This window comes from Hippoglossus hippoglossus, chromosome 1 (assembly GCF_009819705.1).
Source record: "Hippoglossus hippoglossus isolate fHipHip1 chromosome 1, fHipHip1.pri, whole genome shotgun sequence".
NCBI classification, from domain to species: Eukaryota; Metazoa; Chordata; class Actinopteri; order Pleuronectiformes; family Pleuronectidae; genus Hippoglossus; species Hippoglossus hippoglossus.
Window position 1 is genome coordinate 5,468,851 of NC_047151.1, and position 24,295 is coordinate 5,493,145.

A 24,295-nucleotide genomic window follows, 5' to 3' on the forward strand; every position below is an offset into this window, starting at 1 on the left:
ATGAAGTTAGAATTGAGAAATGGGAGACAAGGTTTAAACACATCTTTCAGACTAAAACAAGAATTGAGCAATCACACGTACACTTTCATAACTACAAAATAAACATTTTAATTCCAACTTTAGTCAGACTTTGAATATGCTGACTGTTGAAGCTTTGCCTCACTGCTCCCATACTCAGCATGGGACAATATCCCCTTAAGGTGTCTCTACGCAACATGAACTGAAACCAATGTGCACCTGCTCAAAGTGAAAATATAGCAATATGAAATATATACATCCTTGTCATTATTGTAAAGAATGTAAATCAGACCACTAGACACGATGACTCTACTGTCACATTTGTTGGCATTAAATAAAACAAATTCTTTCTTAAATTGTGATGCAATTCTTCATGTCAAGTGTGAAGACACTTTCATGATCTTGTTTCAAGTGGTAAATTAGCAGAAGCAGTTCACCCTTATTAGCATTTTTTGTAACAACAGGAGTAAAAGTAGAATACTTACAGAATCAACAAATATTCAAAATGATTAAAACAATTCAAACTATTGACATTTTTACAGTTTAACAACTAATTACAATTCTTTTTTTTGGGCTGTGCCAGCAAAGGAAAAGGTTTTCAGTTGAACCTTCAATTTTGCACATGTCCAATACATGGTCTTACCACATAGGTTCTTACCTAGTCTGGTTTAATCATTTACTATACTTTCCGAAACTCACACTGAAACAGTTGTCAAATATTGTGTACATTCAATCTCTTATTTTTTTTTGGTAGAAAATTGTAAAAGAAAAAAAATAATAAATTAATAAATGCAAATAATAATAAAACGTGATTCATTATCAATGGATCTGCAAATTATTTGACAACAATTCCGTTTAGTACCTCGTAGAAAAAACTATATATGTTCAAACATTTTAAAGAAAATGATACATTGTTTGACTTTTCTTTTTAGAATTTGCTTAAACAAATAAATATCAAAATTATTGTAAAATTATACATTCTGTACATCTTCTCTGAAAAGTAAAACTATATTTTCAACACTTTAAATAGTGATATAAAGAGAGCAAGACATGTTAACATATCTACTGAAGATATTGTGAGGAATCAAAGTGAAATATATTCCAGTAAAAAAGTGCGAGGGCTCTAATACTTAGGACTCTAAAGATCAAGTGTCCAAGAGAGCTCATGTACATTTTTAAAGGCCACTAGAGGTCGGATTAGCCTCAGCACTTTTCTATCACATTATCCCAAACAAGCCATCAAGTAAGAGATAGTGTTTCAAAACTGTGTTTTAAATAACCTCACAATTCTTTTGATATCAACTATCACAAAAATAAAAAAAGGGTTATGAGTTCAAATAAATCAAAGAAAGACAAATGAGTGTTGTGTTTTCACAAATATTCCTGGAAATACGTTTTTCATTTTACTTTAAAAAGATTACTTTGACATTTTAGGAAATAGGCTTTTGCTAAATTAAATTAAATGAAATAAGTAAATTAAATATGGAGCTAGAACTGGGAGATGACCATGGTTAACTTGGCAAGAAGACATAAACACATCATGCTGAACAATTCCTTTAAGCATTTTTTAAAACACAATAATACACTACTCTCCATTAAACGACAAGCGAAAACCGATTGCATCTCTTCAATTATATTCGTTTTGCAAATGATGTTTGTCAAAGAAAAAACAAACAAAAATCTTTTCAACACCAGTTATAGTCACATCATCTTCTACGTCTCTCTATTAGTGGATTTTATGTACATTTTTCACGTGCTTTTTCAGGTGCCCTGACTGTGTGAAGTGTTTGGGGCAGTGAGGGCAGGAATGTGGTTTCTCTCCTGTGTGGATGTACTTGTGCCTTTTCAGGTTATTGAGATCTAAAAACCCTTTTCCACAGTACGAGCACCAGTGTCTCTTCTCGCCGTTATGCCACCTCAGATGTACATTTAGTTCTACTCTTCTAGTGAATCGTTTTTCACAGAGGTTGCATTGGAATGGTTTCTCTCCAGTGTGGATCCGTATGTGGGCTTCCACATCTCGCTTTGTGAAGAAGCTTTTGTTGCAGATCTGGCAGACAAAGGGTTTAATTTTGCTGTGCACCATCTGAAGGTGTTTGGTGAGGCCAAAACGGTAGACAAAACCCTTCCCGCACTCCTGGCAGATGTGGATCCTACCATTGCGGTGCACCCGGCCATGCCTTTTCAGACCCTTGGAGTCTGGGAAACTCTTCCCACAAAGCGTGCAAGAGAAAGGTCTGCGTCCTCTATGAAGACTGACATGGCTCTCAAGTGCAGCACTGCTGCTGAGGATGCGGCCACACTCCCCACACTGATTCTTAAGCAGACGCCCACCAATGACTGATAAGGGCTGTAATGGTGATACCACGGATGGTGCTTTGGGAGGTATGGGGTTGAGAGAAACACTAGGTTGGTAAATTGCAATATGATTCTGGGGTCTTGTAGATCTCGTCTCTTTCTTTACAGGTGATGGAGATGCCTTTCCCCCGGCTGATGTTCTACTGGCTGGTATTGTAGGAGGAATCCACACAGCTTGGGTCTTATATGTTTTCTCTGTTAATTGTCTTGTTTTAGCTGCATTCTGAAGTTTGGATTGATTGGAATTTTTAATTTTAGCTGATGTTGTGGCCTTTGCTGCTTTAGCTAATTTTTTTGCATTCAAAACACTTAAATTCTTGTCAGGCCTTGTAACTTCCTGAATCAATCTGGCTTTCTTAGCAGGAGTGGTTTCTACAGTCTTTTCAGGACTGACACCATCTTTAGCCAATTTAGGGCAACAAACACTTGAGGAGCCAGATTGACTCTTTGGTCCAGCAATATCTGTGGTTTTCCTCCAAAGACTTAAAGGACTGGATTCCCTTTCAATCTGTCTCGTGCTCGAACTGTGTTGGGTGAAAGGAGACCTATGGCTGACAGTAATCATTTCACTTGTAGACATTTTAAATTTTGCAACATTTTCACTTAAACTAGATTTCCGGGGAGGAACAGCAGAGGATTCAGTCTTTTTAAGACTTGACTGTCCTCTGGTTGAACGAGACCTTTTAGCACTCACAGAAGTGGATTTAGTCTGTTTAAGGGTAGCACCATCTTTACTTGAACTAATCCTCTTGGTGGTGGGTTTTGTATTTCTAAGGGTAACACCGCCTTCTGTCTGTTTAGAGTTAACCCCATCTTTAGTTGAACTAGGCCTTCCATGAGTAACAGAACTGCATTTAACAGTTTTAGAACCTACACTACCTCTACCTGAGCTAGACCTCCTACCACTTTTAGGAGTGGTTTCACTAGTAGGCTTTGACCTGCTAGTGGGTTCACTTGCACTCCTCTTGGGTCTTGGGTCTCTACATAATCCAGTCCTTGGACTATTAGGAATGGAGGCATTTGCAGCCTTATTTAGAGATGCAATGTCTTCAACGAAACCTGACTTTTTAGGTTTAACAGGAATAGGTTCAGTGGTTGTGTTTGTATTATTTGGATTGCCATTCTGTAATCGATGTTTCTTAGGACTCACAGTAGTGGTTTCTGTTTCTGTGCATGGATATGGCTTTGTTTCGCTTCGTCTAGTATGCAAGTGAGTTTTGAGGTGACTTCGGAGTTGGGCCATGAGGGTGTTTTTCTCCAACCTTTTCCTGCCACTGCTGCTGGTTTCTGTGCTAGAAGCTCCTGTATCTGCAACTGCATTGAAGGAGGCCTACAAAAAAAAATGTTTCATTAGCCAATGAACAGAAAACTATTCAGCAGCTCTTGATGCTCTGTAAATTGTTTTCATCCTTTATCAAGGATTTATTGGAGGAAATGATTAATTCAATGGTTCTAGCTTGTAAAACTGGAAGATTTACACTGCTTCTCTTTGTCATTCATTATTGCAAACACAAGACTTCTGTCTATCATCACATTGGGCTGTGGAAAGATGTATGGCATTTTTAGCTGTTTTTTAAACAAGTAAATGAAAAGATAATAGTCACAATAATCCAAAATAAAAATCATTAGCTGCAACCCTTTTCTTCACTTTGCCCATTTGAGGCTGCATGAATGTGTGGTTATCAGTGCAAATATAATTTTTGACAGTAGCAATCATTTTACTTAAAATTGTGATTGAGTGTTTACCTTTTTGGGGGCTTGAACAACAGGTGACACTGCCAGCTGCGCCAAGAACTGGGTTTTGCTCATTTGCAAATGAGGGTCCGATCTGTCCTTGGACGGGATGGAGGTCAGCTGTATCAGGTTAGCTGATCCTTTCTCCGCTATTGCTGCGTCGTTAGAACGTGCACAACCTTGCATTGCATTGCTGAATATTTCCTTCTCCAAATTAGAAATAGGTTCAACAGCTGAAGGTTTGCTGATGGCTTCTGTTGATATGTCCAAGACTGGTGCTGACACCTTGGGTGGTGTAGGGGGCGGCACATACTCGCTGTCGTACATATCTTGATTGTTATTTTTCTCTTTTGACAACTGAGAGGTATTGAAAGACACAGAATCTGCAGTTTCTTTTAAACTGGGACAAATGTTAGGGGATGTCACTTGCACCTCTGATGGCCGTTGTAGTATGTCCACAGTTAATCTAGCTTGTGTGGCACCCTCTCTCAAAACTAAGTGCGATTCATGAAATCCATTTGAGAGCAGTCTTGAGACCAACACAGATTCTTTCGTTGATACAGAAATTGGCAGCCTGGTTAATCTGACCACTGCAGAGAGTTTCTGTTCCAGTGGAGATACAGAGGTTGGCACAAACTTAGTTGGAACTAACATTATTAAACTGGAATGAGTTTGTGGTATATTTGTCTTTTCAAAAACACAGGCAGTTTGTTTGGGAGATCCAAAGTTGGAAGATGTATTATCCTTCTTTTGAGATGATATTGCAGACACTTCAGCAGTTTGTCCAACCACAGAATAGATTGACTCTTGTGACAAATAAATCAGCTGTGGTGATGACACTGTCACAGCATTAGCTGGTTCTGCTGACTCCTGCTTTGCTGTAAAAACTGTCTGTGATTGATGTGTCCCTGATGCCACAACTGACACCCGTCTTGGAAATATAACTGCTTTTGTGTGGGGTAGAAACCCTGACTGCTGGTCTGTTGAGGTGGCTGCCAACTGCGAAGGGACAACAGGAACTGCTTTCCTGGAGGCAGCAGATATTGTTTTCTCAGGGAGGGAGGAAAAGGAAGGTCCTTCCGTAGAAGATGAAAGTAAACTATTATTCTGTGCAGCAACAATTGTTGACACAAGAGTCGGAGGCTGGGTTGGGGACAGTGCAGCAAATTGATAAGGCATTAATAAGCTTTCTGGTCTTGGCACAACAATTATTTTGTTAGACTTGGCATTACTCGGTTTACTCTGTGTTAGCCATCTTATCACAGGACGGGGAAATTGCTGCTCTGACTGCTCACTTGTTTGAGTTGCACAGATTGATGAGGGCATTTGCTGTGTGGCAATATTGGATGCTCTGACCAAATGTTTTTGAATGACAATCTTAATGTGGGGCTTGGGTTTATTGGTTGAATGGGAATCTGTAACCTGAGGACTGGTGCTAAGTGTCTGTACTGTCGATTGTGTTGTGGACAGCAATGTTATGGCTGGACTGCCTGCAGCGTCACAAGTTTCAGAAGAAAGCGTCAGTGTCTGTGGCTCTGCTGGGACCTTGTCCATAGTTTGTAACGTATCCATGTGAGGAACAAACTGGGTTTGGGGTGATTCCATCATTCCTTTGAAAGAGGATAACGAATTTTCCCCTGATGACAGATTCATGGCTTCAACGAGTAACATTGCATCCTGAAGCGTTACAGAGGAACAACGTTCTCTGAGCTCAACTGGTGATGCTTGTGGTGACTCTGCTGGTGGGGAATTTAATGTTTCAGTTGCAGATGAATTTTCGGTGGGTGGAGCTTCCATTTCCATGGAACATTGTTGAGATCCAGACGTTTTTTCCATGTCAGAGGAACATCCTCGAGTCAAAGATTCCACTGTAAAAGGTAAAGAGCCTAATTCACTGTTCTCCACGTCTCCTACAGCAGACTCCATAGTTCTCTGCAGAGCGGATGGATTAATAATGTTTAGTTTATTTGGGGATACTGGAGCTGCAGATTCAGTGGTGTCAACCTTATCAATGGCAGAAGAAACCTCAACCTCTTCCACTCTTACTAAAGGGGAATTCACCACATCTTGTTCAGTTGTTACATCAGTTTCTTTGACAGGCTGCTGTAGTTGTTTTACTTTCTTCGGTGGCCGTCCTCGTCTACGGCGTACAGGCTGGGTACTAGCATCACTTTCTGCCATGCCATTTTTTTGTTCTTTACATGCTATTTCTATGTTTTGTGTTGTGGGCTCTGGTAAATGTTCCTCTGTACACTGTACATTTGCATATTGCTGCACAGTAGCATCAGTCTGTTCACTTATTGACATTTCACCCTCTCTGTGACATTGTTGTGGAACCACTGATAGTTGCTCCTTTTGAAGTTCAACCATGGATTGTTGCTGAGCAGTCACAAATGTTTGTTCTTCAGACGTTACAAGTAGTCCCTCTGTCTGGTCCCCCATGTCACATTTTATTGTGATAACTAGTGGATGCTCTGGTTCAGATGGTTGGTTCTGGGCTCTTTCTAAATCATTATCCATTCCATGACAGCGTAGTTCCAAGGGGACTCTAGTCTCTTCATCATTTTCAAACATCTCTCCAGTTGAACACATGTGGTCAATGAGAGACCCTTCATTTTCATTTCCACAAGTAGTGCCCCGTGCTGACCCCAAGAACAGCAGTGATGAGGATTACATGGAGGATAAATGAAAAATAAATAAGAAGTTATATTTTAACCAAATTTTACCAAATTCTGTAGGATGTATCAAATTCTACAAATTATTCAACTGTAATTGGGGGAAAAAAGTAATTTTCTCTCACCTGCATTTGTGACTTTGCCACAAAATACGTTGGGCTCAACGTCCTCCTGCTTTATGACAGGCAGCAAAGACGAATCATCATAAGATTCCTGTGGAGGAGTTAAACAAATGTCAGTGTCGAGAGGGCATATACAAAAGATAAAATATGTCTGCTAGGATACACTCGTACCTCCTCTTTGACAAGCATAAGTGTCATTTGGGAATTTCCATTCCCATAGTTGTGATCCTGTAACCTGTTCTCCATCTCCCACTGACAGCATTGTTGCTGTTCGATTTGCAATGATGAATATTCCAATGATTGACACTGTTCCACCAGCATGGTGCGTAAAGGAACGAGATCTGTAAACATAAACAAATATGATTAGTGGTCATTTTTTTAAAGAGATCAGGAACATCAACTCAAAATTTGTAAGACTGATTGTTGTAATAAAAATAGTTACAAGTCGCATGTTAGAAACGCTTTCCTATAAAAATACGTTTTGAGCAGTGATTTAAATATAGGTAGTGAGTTGGCGAGCCTAATCTCATCAGGCAGGGAGTTCCAGAGCCTCGGGGCCCTGACAGAGAAAGCCCGGTCACCTTGAGTAGCCAGCCTTTAAAGAATCTTGAAATCAATGCTGAATTTAACTGGCAACCATTGAAGGGATGCAAGAATTGGCGTGATATGAGCTCTACGGTTTGTTTTTGTTAAAATACGAGCAGCAGTGTTTTGAACAAGCTGCAAACGACTTACTACGGTTTGGCTGAGGCATGTATACAGGGCGTTGCAGTAATCCAGGCAGGAGAAAACAAAGACATGTATTAGTTTTTTAAGTCAGGGAGACTTGACCGATTTGATTTTAGAAACGTTTTGTAGATGGAAGTAGCAGGATTTAATGATAGGATTAACATGTGTTTTGAAGTTCAGATGAGAATCAAATGTGACACCTAGATTTTTAGCTGTTGTTTTAATATTGGGGGCCAGGGGACCGAGAACTGAGGTCTGCCTGCTAGCTGGTCGGGACTGGTTAAGTGAAATCCATTCCTTAATGACGGATAGGCACTCTGTTAGGACACTCAAGTGGCTGACATTGCCTGGCTTGAAGCACAAGTAAATTTGTGTGTCATCGGCATAGAAATGATATATATTCCTTTAAAATGGCTGATGACATTTCCTAATGGGAGCATGTAGAGTGAAAATAGGATAGGACCAAGAATGGAGCCTTGTGGCACTCCGCACATCAGTGGAGCCAACGATGAGGTGTTATTTCCAATGGAAACGGAGATCTGTCTATCTGAGAGATGTGACTTGAACCATCTAAGGGCAGTTCCAGATATGACGATGCACTGCATTAGTCTATTGATCAGAATGTTATGATCAATGGTGTCAAATGCGGCACTGAGGTCAAGGAGTAGTAATGCGTCGCAATCACCAGCAACGGCAGACATTAACAACTCATTAGTAATTTTAAGGAGAGCGGTTTCTGTACTGTGACGTTTGCAGAATCCTGACTGGAATTTGTCAAAAATTGTATTATTCTCACACACATCTACCAGTTGGGTCAGAACCACCTTTTGGACATGAATGTGGGTTTTGAAATGGGCCTATAATTTTATGGAAGTGATTGGTCAAGATTTGGCTTTTTCAATAAAGGCTGAATGGTGACTTTCTTAAAAAAATCAGAGACTTGGCCAGAAGAAAGGGAGCAATTCATAATTCTAAGAAGGCTAGGACCATTAGTACTGATTACTTCTTTGAGGAGTGATGTGGGTAGGATGCCGAGAGGGCTTGACGACGACTGCATGTGCGACACAGTGTCGATGAAATCAGGAAGTGAAGCTTGCTGAAATTACTAATTAGAATGGGACGGGCAGGATGCTCTGCGATATTTGGGACGACAGTGGTAGCTGATGCGATGTTAGTTCTGATGTCATGGATTTTTTGCTAAAAGAAAGATAAAAACTTTTCACAGTCAGTATGTGAAAGAAGCAGGCATTACAAGTCTATTGATGGTTTTAAAAATGAATCTGGGATTATGGTGAGTAGTTTGGAGAAATAGTTTGCTCTTGCTATTTTAATTTTGTTATTATGGGAAGTCAAGAGGTCTTTCATATATAAGTAGTGGACGTGCAGTTTGATCTTTTTCCACTTCCGTTCGTTTTTCTGCACAGCCTGTAGCTTCCAACATAATGGAATCCAAACGCTCACATCCTGACATCATCAGTGTAGGGATCTAACCCTTCTGCTAGCCAAGATAGCACAGTATGGTTTCCCTCCTGGTTTGGATCCCACGCTTTAAGACTGTATGCTGAGCTCCACATAGACAAATAGACAGGAGGTGCTATATTTATATAGCATATAACACAAATACACTCAGTATTTAGCCTGAAAACATCACGTATCATCAGCAGACAGTTAATATCCAAACTGTCCTTTGTTTACGTTTCTCTGACCTACAGCCTAACTCACCACACTGTACAGCTGTGTCCCGTTTCTCAGAGCATGGGTGCGAAGGAGCCTGGTGTCCTCTGCTGTAAACAGTCGACTGTTTTTCCTCAAACTGGCTGCATCTTGCCCTGAGGTCCTTGTTCTCCTTCTTGATTCTGGAGATCTCTGCCTTCAGCTCGTCGACCATAGTTTCGAAAAGTTTGGTGGTCTCCGCGATGGCACTCTTGAGCATGCTCTCCATGACGGAGGCGTACTTGCTCTGGAAATCGTCCGTGGACATCGTGGGGTTGGATGTGTCGTCCCCCAGAGTTTGCTCTTCAGACAGAGGATTTGCGTTGTCAAGCACGCAGGGTCAGGAGCTGCTCCAACATGGCTCCTTCCCGTTGTCAGGCGCGCTCTCCGCTTTGTGTGACGCACACAGACTCCGAGCAGGGAGGGAGGGAGTCCAGCGCTACATCCGGTTGATCCGCATCAATCCTAATCTGTGTTTTCACACATTTTCCTGTGGTAATAAAACACAATAAAATGCGAATTATTCTAGTTAATCTTCACCATTAATGCCCCACGTGTCGCCCTCAAGCAGAATACATAATTTATTAACAGGTACCCACTTTGCTAACATCTCAAGATTGTCCCCCTTCCCGACCCGTAGTTGTAAATCTCGGAAGTGCCGTTGTTTACGGAATCAAGAGGAAACGTAAAAGCTCATCAGTGTGCGACGATAGATCAAAGCGAAACCATCCGGGTTATTTGTGCTAAAAGACAAACGCTGCAGCTGACACAGACTCTATTCGTGCCAAATATGGCAGGTTAATGTTTTCATGTAGTGCGTTTCAGGAGGTGTTCGAATCTAAACTAGCGCAGCAGGCTAGTTAGCTAACATGGGCATCTCCAACGACTCAGCCGTTTGGTAACATTCGCTAAAAAACACCATCGGGTAAATGCAGACAGTCGAATATATGTGTACAAAGTGTTAAACACTGAGAGGTTTGGGTTAAGTAACGTCAGTTTTAAGAGACGGTCCGTGGATGTGGTCAACACACGTCACTCACTCCACAGGAGCTTTTAACACGCTTCTACCCACTTTACTGGAAGTGATCGGCTGAGTTTGTCACACACTGTTCCGTCATAATGGCTGAGACCATAGTAACGTTTCAGTCCCAGCTGTCCGGTGTCATGGAGACCGTGTTCAAGGCTGCCATGTACGAGATCACCCGGCTGGTGGAGGACAGCTTCCTGGAGGAGGTGACCCGGAGCAGGGAGCAGGTGGAGTCCCTGAAGAGGAGACTCCGGTGGTCCGAGAGTCGACGCAAGGAGAGAGAGGGGGACCGGAGAGGGAGGTGTGTGGACTGCGGGAGAGTCGAGGAGAGACCCAGAGCTACAGGTGAGTCTGTGTTTCTCATCCATATTCAGCCACCATTCACCTGATCATACATGGGTCTAAATGCTTACCCCATGAATTACATCAGCAACTTCATTTGAGTAGCAAACCTGGATGAAAAGTTTTTGAGTAGGAGCATTGGTAAATCGTTGGTGAGGGGTGCACAACATGAGATGAGATAATACTTATTAGTTCAACAAGGGGGAGATTTGCTTTGTTGCTGCAGCAATGAGGACAGTCAAAAAATAAACATCAGTAAAAGTAACAATAAGTAAACATACAATATAAACACAAGGAAATACAAATCATCTTTAGGAATTATACCAATATCCAAGGGGCTCCGCACTGGCTGAAAATTTGCACCAATCAATGTTTTCTATATTAATTGATCAAATTGCTTTTTATATTGTTTAGAGTGACACAGCTAATTGGCTCATTGCTTTATTTTTTACAGCTAAAGTGTTTGGTTCAGTCTAACCATGGTAACTGATCAAAAAAGCCCTAATAAAACAGCTGTACCAAGCCAGACACCCAGGCAGAGCGCACAGACCCGGGGCACAGATGCAGGGACCCTGGCCAGTGGAGCTGTCCGGGTCCCAGAGTGCGCACAGCCTGGCCACAGCGCTGCCAAGTCCGGGGCAGACACCCAGGGAGCCTTGTACAGCTCCGCTAAGCCCGCTTACAGTGTTCATTTGGGGTCTTTTCATATATGTTGAGAGAGAGAGAGAGAGAGAGAGAGAGAGAGAGAGAGAGAGAGAGAGAGAGAGAGAGAGAGAGAGAGAGAGATAGAGAGATATCAGGGTTTCTTTAAATGTCTTCAATCTCCCCTATTTTGGCCATGAAATACTCCCCTGTTTTAGCTAAGAGCTCTAACATTCACACACCAAAGTGAAAGCATTGTATAAATTGGCAACTTACCAGACAGTAAACCAGTTGTGCAGGCTTACTGGATACATTTTTTACTTTGAATGTTTTGATATTTTGGGGGAATCGAGGAAGAGCAATGCCTCATCTGCACTTTTTCAAATCCTCCAGATGCAGAGCAGATCATTCATATTGTCTAATTTAAAAACATCTCCTTTTTCTGTTACAGAGAAAGGTTTGAAACAAGAGAGTATGCTGCAAGAAGGGATGAATTGCTCCCAGGGCACTGATGCAGCGACACATGACCATGAAGTGGAAGACACAAAACCAGGGAGCCACTGTGCTATGAGGGCAACACAGGTAGGGGCAATTTATTACACTAAATGAGCGTCACTAATTTAGGTTATAGTGTTACAATATTTAGTAAAGTGGCCGTTAATTTCTTCTTTTAAAGCTATGCTACAAAAATAAATCCTTCTATCGATTTAAATGCCAAGCTTAGAGTTTCTCTTGAGGAGTGCAGAGTTACACTTCCTGTATTAATCCTGTCATTCTGCTTATCTGCCAGTCCCCAGGTGCACAAGGTGAAAAGTTGGAAAGACTGCTCAAGGAGGAAGCCCTTCACATGCCGTCAGAAACCAATGAGTCCCAAGAGAGATGGGGAGTCAATCTGGATGGTCAGTGTACAGATACTGAAAGAGTCTAACAAGCAATCTTTTTTAAAGGAATCTGTAATAGTATCAAATTGAGTCAAGTGTAGGTGTTGTGGCTCAAACACTCTTCCCGGGACAGAAATACAGCATTATCCAGGAAAAACAAGGACAAATGAGAGACAAATACCCAATAATATTACAAAACTAAATTAAGTCTTACATTTTATTCTTTCAGAAAAATACTACAATAATACAAACATGCATTAAACACACACTAAATCTTCACAGGATCTTTCTTGCAGAAGAAGCACTGAAATGTAAAAATATAAATGCTTTCACTTTATGTTAGATTAAAGTAACTTCACATATACATATATACAAAGCATGGAAATTAAATAGAAAACAAAATTCTTGTTTTCAGAGGGAAATGCCTGTAAAGATAATTTCAAAACTATTTTAGTGACTTAGAATATTTTACTCACTTCATAGAAAAGTTTACAAATTTGGAAAATGGGAATTATAACATTCAAAATAAAAGTCTCCTCTAATCTACACAGGGTTGAACAATTTACATAAAATAGTTTTACCTAAAATGCCCTGTTCATAACAGCATACACACTGGAGAAGTGATGAGATATATCATTATTACAGCTACTGGTGTATTAGAAAAATATAAATGATATCATTCACATTTTCAATGCTGGATTTATCATGTTTGTTCCTGTACACCTATAATGCTTCTTTTCCTCCTTTCATTGGACAGAAACAGATACATCAGGTTTGCCAGGGCCCAGTAAACGCTTCAGTGACCAGAAGATCCCAAAGTGTCATGTGACCTGGGAGGCTGGCTTTGACCAGAGGCCAGACTCTGGCCAACATGGACACTCGGGCGACCCGTCCGAACCACTTTTCCCAAACAGGTATGACATGGAAGACTTGGCTGGCTTTGACAAGACGGGCTATGGCGATGCCAGCATGATTGAAATGGGCAACTTGGATGGGTTACAAGTATCACCGTCCCATCTAGGTAAGGATCTGAATTACATGGGGCACTATGAGGGGAATGTGGAAGCACCTGAGGACAATGAGCATCAAGCGTACCAAACAGGAGTCCCACGGAACAAAAGGGTCAGTTCACCTGCAGGCTCACCCTCAAGGACTAACATTAATGTAAGTGGAGGATTCAGCTGTTTATTAATTAATGAGGAAGGCTATCTACAGGACCCGGGTATCTTGTACCCTGACCATGTGTCAGGCGATTCAGGTGGCAGATTCCGAACTGACCCCACTTTAGACAGCACAGAGGATATGTATGGGGCCTCAGATTCATATAGTGACACCTTAAACCTGGGAGAGAGGCTGCAGCATCAGGCAGCAGGGCGAGGAGGGAGGAGACACATTTGTAACCTGTGCTCCATGTCATTCCCTGATTCTGCCTCTCTCAAAGCTCACAAGCAGACCCATAAAGGCACAGGACAAGGGCCGCCATACTCCTGCACCCAGTGCGGAAAGACTTTCACTCAAGCCTGTAACCTCAAAGTTCACCAGAGGATTCACTCGGGTCAGGGGCTCCACCTCTGCAGCCATTGTGGAAAAGGGTTCCCTTCTTTCTCTGAACTAAAGACACATAAATGTGGCCAAACAGGCGACAAACCGTACTGCTGCACTGTGTGTGGGAACAAGTTCAGCCGACTCTGGAATCTGAAGCTTCACCGCAGAATTCACACACAGGAAAAACCTCACCGGTGCACCATGTGTGATAAGAGCTTCACACGGGCGGATATATTGAAGGTTCACCATCGCACCCACACGGGGGAAAGACCATACTGCTGCGCTGTGTGCGGCCTCAGCTTCAAACGCCTCGACCATCTGAAATCACATCAGCGCAAACACATGTCAGACCTATGAAACAATGGGCGTTTGGGGGAAAGAGCATCAGATAATTTAAGAGGTTTTTTGTAAGTCATGGTTGTTTTTCATGAACATAGCAAAAACTCACAGTCGTATTTTCTGTTGGGATAACTATGTTCTTCTTTTTATCCAAAAATGGTTGTGAAAAATATAAAACTAAATTAACATCCAATACCTATTTTTGTGCTGCATATTTTGTTAATGAAAAAAATACATAATTAAGACTGAGTAGACATCATCTTTGTGACTACTTTACAGATTGAAAAGGAAGTTAAAAATTATGTTTTTTTCCCCTCATTCTTTTATCATTGGTTTGTCTTCTGTGTCTGTAAATGTTTTCTGTAAATAAAATCAATGAGGCCAAATTCATGAGATATAATCTCATTTCTATCACATCGTTGTTCAAACTGTTTTAATTTTTTTTAATCAGGTCTTTATCTGAGAGTAGTGATCATTAAACCATAGTTTTGATCAGGAAGAACCTCTTCTTTTGGCATGGTAGAATTGAATCTAAATGTCAATAAAACAAATACATAACATATACTGAGAAATAAATATGAAATTATAATTATAAATGCTTTGTTTGTTTATTTTAAAATAATGAAATAAGTTCTACAAAGTGAAGCTCGTGTGGCAGAAGGACAAGCAATGGTTCTCGTAGATTACCTATAACAAGCTCATATAGTAACTCAAGTGCAGAAACTAATGGTACATATTTAAATCCATTAAGCTTGAATATTTATGCAGAATTCATACATATTATGCATATTGTTATTTTGATTGGCAAATCAGATTTCATACATTTTAGGGGAGCTTAAGCTTAAGAAGGAAGTGATGGTGGTGACAATGTCATGATCAAGTGTTGGGAGAATAAAAATAGTTGGAGGGTTCTATGAAATAATTAGTGCTCAAGGTTACAGGCTCTCTCAATGGAGGGTTGCTAAGAAATCCACCTTCTCCTTGAAGGAAGATGGAGGGTGGTTCAGGGGAGAGAATGTAGGAAGAAGTGGTTCTTAAGGGTGTTAGAGAAGGACCCACTCAAAATAATTATCTTAGAAGAATTTAAATGTCAAATCCTTCAACTGAGAGTGAGGTTTAGCGAATAAAAGGAACATTTCTGAAGTCAGAAACCTCGGGATTTCTGAATGGTAAAAGGAGGATTGATGCATATTAAAAAGCATAATTCACCAAACAACATCCATTAAAACAAAGTACTTGGCAGGACAAACAATTTGAATCCTTTGTTTCTGTATTAGTAAGTCACATGTATAGAGAAACACAGTGTGCCGAAGCTCGAAGTCCACAATATTCAACAGTTCAATTTTCTGTCAATATCGACAAAATCCAAGCCTCCTTTAGGTGGAAATAATCTCAAACAAGGGATCCCAATAGCTGTGGATTAGACGTGCACAATGTTCAGAAGGAATTTTGGATACCTGCTTTAGCTCAGCCATAATCTTATTGTTTGGTGTGAACAGCCCTTTTGAGGTCATCCTTTAATGTCTTTACTGAAGCAGATCTGCAGTACATTTACTTTGATGTTGAAAGACATTGTCCTGCTGCAACACCCAACTTCTAATGAGCTTCAGCTAGCGGTCAGCCACTCTTGCATTTCCCTGTTAGGGGTGTGAAGTTGCTTTTTGGCAAATGTCAGGTAGACACTGATGTTTTATTCTTTTTTTTTGAGAGCAGTGGCTTCCTCTGTGGTGTCTTTCCATACACACCATGCTCCATGCAGCATTGTGCAGTGATTTTTTTAAGACTCATTAACGGAGAGATTAACCAGCTCTAATGATTCCGTTAAGGCTTTCGCTGTTACTCTGGGGTTGATACTTTTACTGCTCGGATCAGTCTGTTGTTTCTTTGGAGACACCTTAGCTTGATGCCCACTTTTGAGAGTATTCACATGAGTAGATTGTCTCCATTTCAAATTTGTGTCACTTTGGACTGATGAAGAACTAAACTGTTTGAGGTAACTTTCCAGCTTTAGTCAAATAAACCTTTCTGGACCCTCTTCTGAGACCATGGTTCACATCAGCAGCTATTTCATGTGAATACTAAACAAAAAAGCAAGTTGAGTGTTTTTTTTAAATGAAATAATGTAGCTCTTAACCCTCACCTCCTATCTTGTTCCATTTTTGTTTGTTTTTTTAACTCCTGCCTCCAGTCAGTTTCTTTTAAATTTCATTAGCCTTGGAGTACACATACTTTTCTTGAAATACACCGTGAAGGATTGAATGATATATTAGACAAGGACAAGAACATTATAATGATTTGTGTGTCATTAGAGTGAAATTGTTTGTTCCTAATAGTAAATGAGATGAAGAATAATGTATATATAAAATTGCATACAATTCAAAAGGGTTCTGTTGTTTTTGGCCACTGTAGAGCCAGCTGAGGTCTGTCTGTGTAGCGTTTGAATGCACCTCCATCATCCATTTTTACCTTCTCAGGAATGACTTGGCCTCATCAACAGGATTACTATTCAAACTTCTCTCCCCAAAAACCACAATGTCAAAGTGTGATTAATCAACATATACAGCTGAATCATTGGCCGAGCAAATTAATCGTTCCAGCTCTATGATACATATATTTTCTGCCCTGTAAATGGAACAGTTATCCTTGAATGTCAGTTTCTTATGATGAAAGTGAAAACTAATTTAAAATGGGATTAATTTTGTTTTATGATATAATAATGTGATTTATTGAGCTTTAAATACAAAAAGAACCCTCCAGGTAAAATAAAAATAATTATATACGAATAGTTAAAACCTTTTTTCACTTAGTATGCATTAGCTACGATCTATTGTCATGGCATATATATATATATATATATGTAATCTAAAAGCATCTGATAAATTTCTCTAAGGGGGATAATAAAGTATGAATTTAACATTTCTATACCCTATATTAGGGAGACTAAGAGTAAAGTCTGTAGCCAATATCCCCTGATTTTGCCTGCAGGTCATGTCTGAAAACGGCTCATGTGAATCCATACAGTCTGTGTGTTAATCATAGGCACGGGTTTAAAAAAAAAAAAATGCAACACTCTTGTTTTGCCCCCTTTTACAGGTGTCATTGTAGCACCCACACATGTGCTCCTCGTGATGATGTGTTGCACAGCAGCCACAATCATCACCATACTGCACGATGTGTTCTTTACCTACGTGGTGCAGCCTATGGGTTTCACTTCTTTTAAAACGCGTTGTCTCATTCAGACATGTCATGTAAGGCCACCGTACCACGTCATGTACGACATCACGAGCAAAAACAACGGGCACCAGCGTTTGTTTAAAAAAAAAAATCTAGCTAGCTCGGCTTAATGACAAGTCAGGTACACGTGAATTTGTTTAGCTGAATAGTCGTTAGCTGTGGAAGCTACCCACGCGCACCGACGTAGTTGAACACGTTCGTTTACACTATGGTTTGTGTCATTCGTAGTTGTGTTCGTTTTGTTCACCGTTTGATGCCGCGAACGTTGGTTAGCATACGAATGCTACAGCTAAGCTAAGGAGTGACATTAGCTTGCTAGCTGTCATGAAGGTAGTCAACAACAACAACAACATCATGTATCGCTGAACAGAGGCAGCTCTGCGACAATGGCGAGAAACCTAAACAACATGTGGTAGAATCTCCCAAGAAGACAACTCTGTCTGTCTCGTTTATTTACCAACTCAAGACACGTCGTGTAACAGGGAGCAGACACCGAGTCCGTCATGTCGGACCTGGACTCTCTCATAGTCACCTTTCAGACGCAGCTCTCGGACGTGATGGAGTCTGTGGTGAAGACGGCCATGTACGAGGTGACCAGGCTGGTGGAGGACGGCTTTCTGAAGGAGGTGGAGACCCTGAGGATGCAGCTGCAGTGGACTGAGAAGAAATTAAGTGACAGAGAGGGAGAGAAGACAGGGAGGTGTGTGGACTGCGCCAAGAAGGACGTGGAGCTGTCCCCAGACACAGCAGGAGAAAGGTGCGACCACCAGCATGATGGTAAGAGCAGGAACACACGAGTGCAGATGTATCTCAAAGGATGTCTGATGTGTTTGTAATACCGCAGTGGTTCTTTTCTCCAGATGTGCTGAGGGTCTGTGCTGTGAAGAAAGAGGGGAGTCCTGTGGAAAGATGGACACAAGGCCACAGACGAGAAGTCGTATCAGAGCTGCCACAGGAGGCAGACAACGCTTCAGCTGCCCCCAGCCCGGAGAGGGAGTCCCAGGTGGGCTGCTTCATGTGACTATGACACCTGGTATTAACATGTGTTTTTTGTGATCTGATCACAAGCGGACAGCTCTGTGACAGGTGTGAACGCACGTTGGGAGGTGGTCTGGTCCACGTGTCCATACTCTGTTAGCTGTGTGAACGTCAATGCATCCTGGGCCACGTACGTTCACATCTGGTGTTAAGATGCGTCCTGAATGTGTCTCCTGTGACCACTTGAGATCTTGCTTCCCCTTCTCCACATGCTAATAATATTGTGCGTCATTTTTGTTCATGAAGACCAAATTATATTGTTTTTACCTAGTCTGAGTTTACAGATGCATCCAATGTGATGGTGTCTGTGTGGCTGAACAAGCGAGCTAGAGAGGAAGAGGTAGAGAGAGAGAGAGAGGAATGCCCGTCTGAATGAATCTTGTGCCGCTTTGTAGAAAGATTTGACCAATTTAATAAAAGTATTTGTCATAACGTGGTGATCAGGATTGATACTTTGGCGGTGAGCACAAACAAATCAACATATGGTCACTGAGAAGCATTAAAATGATGTACCCTAACTGTAGCGTGTCAGAGACGTCAGCTGAGTGGGCGGTCCTTCGTGTGCGGTCCAGGAAGCACTTGTGTTCACACAGTGAAAAGAATGTAGCCACATGGTCCCAGTCCACCTCTGAATGTGGTCTGAGTGATCAGTGTTTGTGTTACCACATATCAACTCTGATCATCACATAATGATTTCTGTTCTTCTCTCAAATGGGTCAAATCTTATTCCATAGCAGAGCTGATTCACTCAACCCCTCCTAAAAAATACAGCAACATAACTTGTTCTAACTCTCCGCTAACACAAATGACCTACATGTTTATTTTCATATAAAGTGAAGTGAAGATCCGATCTCAAGTGGTCACAGGAGACACATTCAGGAGGCACTTGACTGCCAGCTGTGAACAGACGAACCTAGTGCTGACGCCTTGTGAACAGATCTCTCTGGACGGATGTTAACACCAGGTCTTAACAGGGCCTGTATGGCGTGCAGGCGTAACATCAGAATTGCTCTCACATATTAATACATTTGATTATTTAAACATAAATAAATGATGCAAATGTTGTAGCGAATAAGATTGTGCATGTGATATCAACTCTGGAAACCGAGTGAACTCAATACTTTGTATGTCCTTATCCTCCTGTGCTCTTTTATTCTGGTTACTGTTCAGGCAGCAGAAGAAGTGGAAGGGGTGCCTGCTGTGGATGTGAAGGAAGAAGAAGGTACTAAGCCATCTTGCTCATCTGGGCATTTGGGAGGGTGGAGCGATACTCTTGATGGTGAGTGTTGTGTCATTTGAGTCCACTATGTTGCACATGAGACATTATTTTTGGACCTTTGATTTGAGGTATTTGGGAGTTCAAAAACTCCATTAACAGGTATGATTATAGATGTAGATCAGTGGGGTGCGGTAACTTTTGCAGATCCTCAAGTGGAGCCAAACAACCAACTACAACTCCACTATATCAGTGTTTGATTCAGCTGTTACTACACCAACCAAAACAATACAGTGACCTTATTGAGTTTGGTAGCACAGGGGTCCGGGGCCAAAGTCAGCAAGATGCAGGATGTTTTGAGGGTCTTGAGGAGACATGTATTACACTGCTATCTTCAGTTTCTGAGCTGTACTTTTTTCTACTTATCAGTCAACACATGGATTTACCTGCAGTAAACTAATGCTTAGTAGATTTATCATTCTAGCTCTATGACACTTGTATTTCCTGGCCCTATATATGGAACAGTTACAATTATATAGTTAGGATTAGTTGTGCAGTTACAGAGTGGGGCTGTCGCTTTATAAATGTGGGCTCACATGTTAGCAGCAGAGGAGGAGGTGCCACAGAGTTTTCAAACATGTCTGACTGCATTCACATGGGGGTTATGGGGTGTTTTAATATATTTGAACGAATACACGATACACACAATTTTATTTTTAGATTTTTGATCTCTAGTACATAGTAAAATCATAATCTATTATGATAGTGACCTCCCTCACCATCTATATATCTATCTAGTGCTGTTTAAATGTGGAGGAGGGTACTACTAGTAAAACTAGCAAAAAAATCATTCAAAGTGGGATTAATGTAGTTTAATGAGCTTTGAATACAAAAGAACCTTTGACTTTGCCTCAAGGTAACATGCACATAATTACATATCTATTTCTTAATTTCTAAAAGAGCTATACCATTAAATAATACTTCAATTATGTTGCACTTTATAACATAGCTATGAAGTGCTTCACATATAGGTTCAAATAAGCCTAAATACAGGAATACATACAGAAAAGTGTAACTACACACAGTCGAGCATTCTCCAATACACATGGGCATCAATTCAGCATTTAACCAAAATAACCAATAACTTAAGGTAAACTTAGAGTGATTTAAAAAAAAAAAGGCTAATCTATAGAAATTAGTTTTCAGGAGCTTTGTAAAACAAACAACACATTCAACAGATCTGATAGAAAGAGGAAGTCTGTTCCAAAGTTTAGGTGGAACAGCCTCACAGTCACCTCTGGATTTAAATAGGAAAAGGGAACAGATAACGACAGGCCTTGAGCAGTTGATGAGAGTCCGTGCAGTTGAATAAGGGCTCAACATCTTGGCTTCATCAACCCCATTTTCTCAGTAATTTCTACAAAAAGGAACTGATTTTTGAGCAATTTTTAATTTCTTCCTTGTATACAAATCTCATTGTTCCTATTGATCCGTCCATGTGGGAACATTTTCACTTTTTCTCTGTAGCTGGTGGATTTCAGAATACATCTGCTGCTGTGGCTCGTGGATAGAAAGGTTAATATCTTCACATGCCGGCAGTTTCTCAAATTTATGTTGCACCAATGCACTTAGCTTCTGTAATAAACAGAATTAGATCATCAATCCTCTTACGTCGTTAGGCTTATTTAGTCCAAAACAATGTCAGTGGATGGAATATCATGTATTCACATATTTATTATGCTGACCTCATAAGCCGTGACAACTACAGACTTACTTTTTTGGTAAGTGTCTATCGTTGAAGTCATTAATATAACCCCCATTTCTATTCATTATCCAGGCAAAGCAGGACTGGAATCACAAAGCATAACTGAGAGGACTGAGGCACAACCAAAACAGACTCCAGAGAACAGTGAGGAGCTGTTGAGGGATATCATGACGCAAGGCCCACAGATATCTGCAGCATTTTGTTTTCCTGAAGAACTAGAAGAAACGCACATGGCTACAGATCCATCACATATCCCAGCTTTGGAAATGGACACTAGTTGGACTGGGCTTCTGCTGAATCACAGACTTGGGGCTGAAAATGATCATGATTCAGCCAAAACGAGAGCTTCTCTAAAGCGTGCAGAACACGAGCTGTCTGAATCTGTAACAGCAGACGTTCACGCTCAGGCTACCCAGAATGCAACGTCAGGATGCTCTGAAGCTAGACTACAAAACAGCAAAACATTGGGTGTGAAAATAAAGCAGGAAATAACTATTGATTCTGACGGCTGTGAGGAAAGTGAGCATCCGGAAAAGAAAGAAATTCCAAAGTCTGGAATGAAGTCTTTCTCATGCTCTTTGAAACAGCACAGACTGAGTTCAGAAGCACACAAACGGAACCACATTTACCGTAAAGCCACTGTGCAGGAGGTTGTGAAGCTGCATTCCAAAGCCGGTACAGGTCTCAAATTGCAAGCAGCTATACAGCACCTCCACAGACCATTGAAAAAACACCCTCACACGCTCTCGAACAGCAGCACAGCAGCTTTCTCTTTAGGTCATTCTCAGGTTGTGAACTCAAATCCCCTCAGCAGAATTCCTTCCACATCCAAAGCCGCCCCACCTCCTCCTCTCTCGGCCCAGCGGGTTCACCTGGTAGACAAACAGGCAGCGCCACTCAGCCGAACCGGTGCCCCGTGGGTCAGCGTCAGATCCCAGTCTTCCATCTCACATCACGCCAGCCCCGTACCCCACACAGACTCTCACACTGGCCCCAGGAACATCCTGCGCTGCGGCCAGTGCGGAAAGTGCTTTCCACACCCCAGCAACCTGAAGGCTCATCTGCAGACTCACACAGGTGAGCGGCCTTTCTGCTGCTCGCTCTGTGGTCGCAGCTTCACCAAGCTGAGCAACCTCAAAGCCCACCGCCGGGTCCACACTGGGGAGAGGCCGTACTGCTGCTTGGCTTGTGGCAAACGCTTCACCCAGAAATGTAACCTGAAACGTCACCAGAGGATCCACTTGGATGTATGAGGGTGGACAGATAGTGACAAAAATACACAATTGCTGTTTGTTTCTTTGAGATGCTACAGTGTTTCTTTTGCAGTGTAACTATGATGCATTGCAAAAATCCTTTATGTGTACTCGTCTCTTGAAGTGATCGTCCCAAGTTCTTCTGTGATATCCAGAAAGACTCATGTAGTAACTTCTGGCGATGTGTTAATGTTATTTAAATGATTTAAAGGCAGTTTGCTGTGAAATGTATTGTGCACAAAGATAGGTCAATTGTCACTTTTGGTCAATAAAATACTATTTATTCTGTGAACACGAATATTCTTTCATGATATCAATTGTGCGGTGCCTGTGAGCGAGTGACAAACACACCAATTAACCATGGATCAATCCCTTTTTATTTAACTTATAAAAGTGAAATGTTACACTCAAAAAAGCTTCATGATAAAATCCTTTATGGCTGAAATAAAGGACGAGAGGTGAGAACACACCTTCTGAGACGTGTTATTGTCGCTCACGATGAATAAACAATCACCTCAGCCAAGTAGAATATGTTTTCATCTGTTTGTCTATTAGTCAGCAGGATAACACACAACCACTGGATGGATTACCACGAAACATGGTGGAAGGACTAGATACTGGTCAGGAAAGAATCCATTAAATTTTGGTGCAGATTCGGATCATGATTTTTCACTTTCTCTACCATTTAACAACAGGGCATTTTTCTACATTCTCAGATAATTCATGGATCTTGATTCTAAGCGTGTGGAATTTGGTTCAGATCTCCATTGAAATCCAGATCTAATGAATTTATATGTGCTTTTATAATGGGACTGTTTGACCTTGTCAGAGGTATGCACTCGGAAGAGTTTCATTCTAGTTCACAATAGTGTAGATTGAGTCTAATTGCATTTTATTTTGATAATATTCTTATTCTGTACATTTGTTTTTATTTCTGCAACCTGACAATTTCTATGTTATACTTATTTGTATATTTATAAATTATACATACAATTTTTATACAATAATAGCTATTGTAGTCCTTCAGGATAAAAACAAATATAAAACAAAAAAGGCAGATTTATTTTTTAAGTATGAACAATGGATGAAGCAAAATAACAATAAAATGATTCAATAAACAAACTACAGATTATTCCTGCCCTGAGCACATAAAAGTATTCTTGTGAACTCTCACACTGAACTGAGTAATTGCAATCGAGGGTCCATGTGGTTTTGTAAAAGCTCGAGTATGATTTGTTTTTGTTTTGTACAAAAATTGTGAAACCATCACCTTCTGATCAACTGAAAATACTTACATTTTGAATCATGAGTCAAGACGGATTTATATATCACTGATAATTATTAAAAAAACAACACCTGTCAAGTTTAACAACATGTTGTAGTATCTCAAATGACCACTTGGTGTCACCCTTTCACCACACTGCAAATACCAGCGCCTGCGCTAGATGATTTCTAAGCAGTGAATGTATCAATCGAACAGAAGAGTAATCATGAAGAAAACCACTCTGTTAGAGTAACAGTAATTCAGTAGACACTGTTTAAGGGCGTACATGTGTGTCTGAGCCTGTGTGTGTGTTATATATCTGGTGTTCAGCTAAGCTCCATGTGTTGTAGTTTGAGTCAGAGCAGGACGGTGCAGGTGGAACAACTGATAACATTTTAAT

At 40.9% G+C, this 24,295-nt stretch overlaps 3 protein-coding genes across 5 annotated transcripts; 2 read left to right on the plus strand and 1 right to left on the minus strand.

Annotated features, from left to right (window-relative positions):
- Positions 1–1,506: 1,506 nt before the first annotated feature.
- LOC117771638 (zinc finger protein 1-like) lies at positions 1,507–9,764 on the minus strand. The gene is made up of 7 exons (XM_034602238.1): positions 9,359–9,764; positions 7,079–7,248; positions 6,909–6,998; positions 6,088–6,756; positions 4,123–4,467; positions 2,102–2,368; positions 1,507–1,533 (listed from the first exon to the last, which is right to left on the minus strand). The coding sequence occupies exons 1-7, from the start codon at positions 9,615–9,617 to the stop codon at positions 1,507–1,509; spliced, it is 1,827 nt and encodes a 608-aa protein (XP_034458129.1). The 5' UTR covers positions 9,618–9,764.
- Positions 9,765–9,870: 106 nt separating this feature from the next.
- On the plus strand, positions 9,871–14,678 carry si:ch73-109d9.2 (uncharacterized protein LOC565042 homolog). 2 transcript variants are annotated; one of them, XM_034586735.1, is made up of 4 exons: positions 9,871–10,721; positions 11,812–11,942; positions 12,151–12,259; positions 13,005–14,678. In XM_034586735.1, the coding sequence occupies exons 1-4, from the start codon at positions 10,469–10,471 to the stop codon at positions 14,141–14,143; spliced, it is 1,632 nt and encodes a 543-aa protein (XP_034442626.1). In that variant the 5' UTR covers positions 9,871–10,468; the 3' UTR covers positions 14,144–14,678. The 2 variants fall into 2 exon arrangements, with proteins under 2 accessions (XP_034442626.1, XP_034442622.1); XM_034586731.1 differs by having other exon boundaries at positions 9,876–10,721; positions 12,999–14,676.
- Positions 14,679–17,388: 2,710 nt separating this feature from the next.
- On the plus strand, positions 17,389–22,923 carry LOC117762190 (zinc finger protein 526-like). Of its 2 annotated transcripts, XM_034586724.1 has the most exons (5): positions 17,389–18,136; positions 18,220–18,362; positions 19,568–19,614; positions 19,645–19,676; positions 21,451–22,923. In XM_034586724.1, the coding sequence occupies exons 1-5, from the start codon at positions 17,863–17,865 to the stop codon at positions 22,629–22,631; spliced, it is 1,677 nt and encodes a 558-aa protein (XP_034442615.1). In that variant the 5' UTR covers positions 17,389–17,862; the 3' UTR covers positions 22,632–22,923. The 2 variants fall into 2 exon arrangements, with proteins under 2 accessions (XP_034442615.1, XP_034442607.1); XM_034586716.1 differs by having other exon boundaries at positions 17,390–18,136; positions 19,568–19,676.
- The last annotated feature ends 1,372 nt before the right edge of the window (positions 22,924–24,295 follow it).

Coding starts and splice junctions, on each gene's coding strand:
- LOC117771638 (XM_034602238.1), bottom strand. CDS start 9,617: ATGTCCACGGACGATTTCCAGAGCAAGTACGCCTCCGTCATGGAGAGC. Junction 7,249..9,358: donor GGACACAGCTGTACAGTGTG/GTGAGTTAGGCT, acceptor TTATGTTTACAG/ATCTCGTTCCTTTACGCACC. Junction 1,534..2,101: donor TCACCAAACACCTTCAGATG/GTGCACAGCAAA, acceptor CTTCTTGCCAAG/TTAACCATGGTCATCTCCCA.
- si:ch73-109d9.2 (XM_034586731.1), top strand. CDS start 10,469: ATGGCTGAGACCATAGTAACGTTTCAGTCCCAGCTGTCCGGTGTCATG. Junction 10,722..11,811: donor GGAGAGACCCAGAGCTACAG/GTGAGTCTGTGT, acceptor TTTCTGTTACAG/AGAAAGGTTTGAAACAAGAG. Junction 11,943..12,150: donor GTGCTATGAGGGCAACACAG/GTAGGGGCAATT, acceptor CTTATCTGCCAG/TCCCCAGGTGCACAAGGTGA.
- LOC117762190 (XM_034586716.1), top strand. CDS start 17,863: ATGTCGGACCTGGACTCTCTCATAGTCACCTTTCAGACGCAGCTCTCG. Junction 18,137..18,219: donor GTGCGACCACCAGCATGATG/GTAAGAGCAGGA, acceptor TCTTTTCTCCAG/ATGTGCTGAGGGTCTGTGCT. Junction 19,677..21,450: donor GTGGAGCGATACTCTTGATG/GTGAGTGTTGTG, acceptor TTCATTATCCAG/GCAAAGCAGGACTGGAATCA.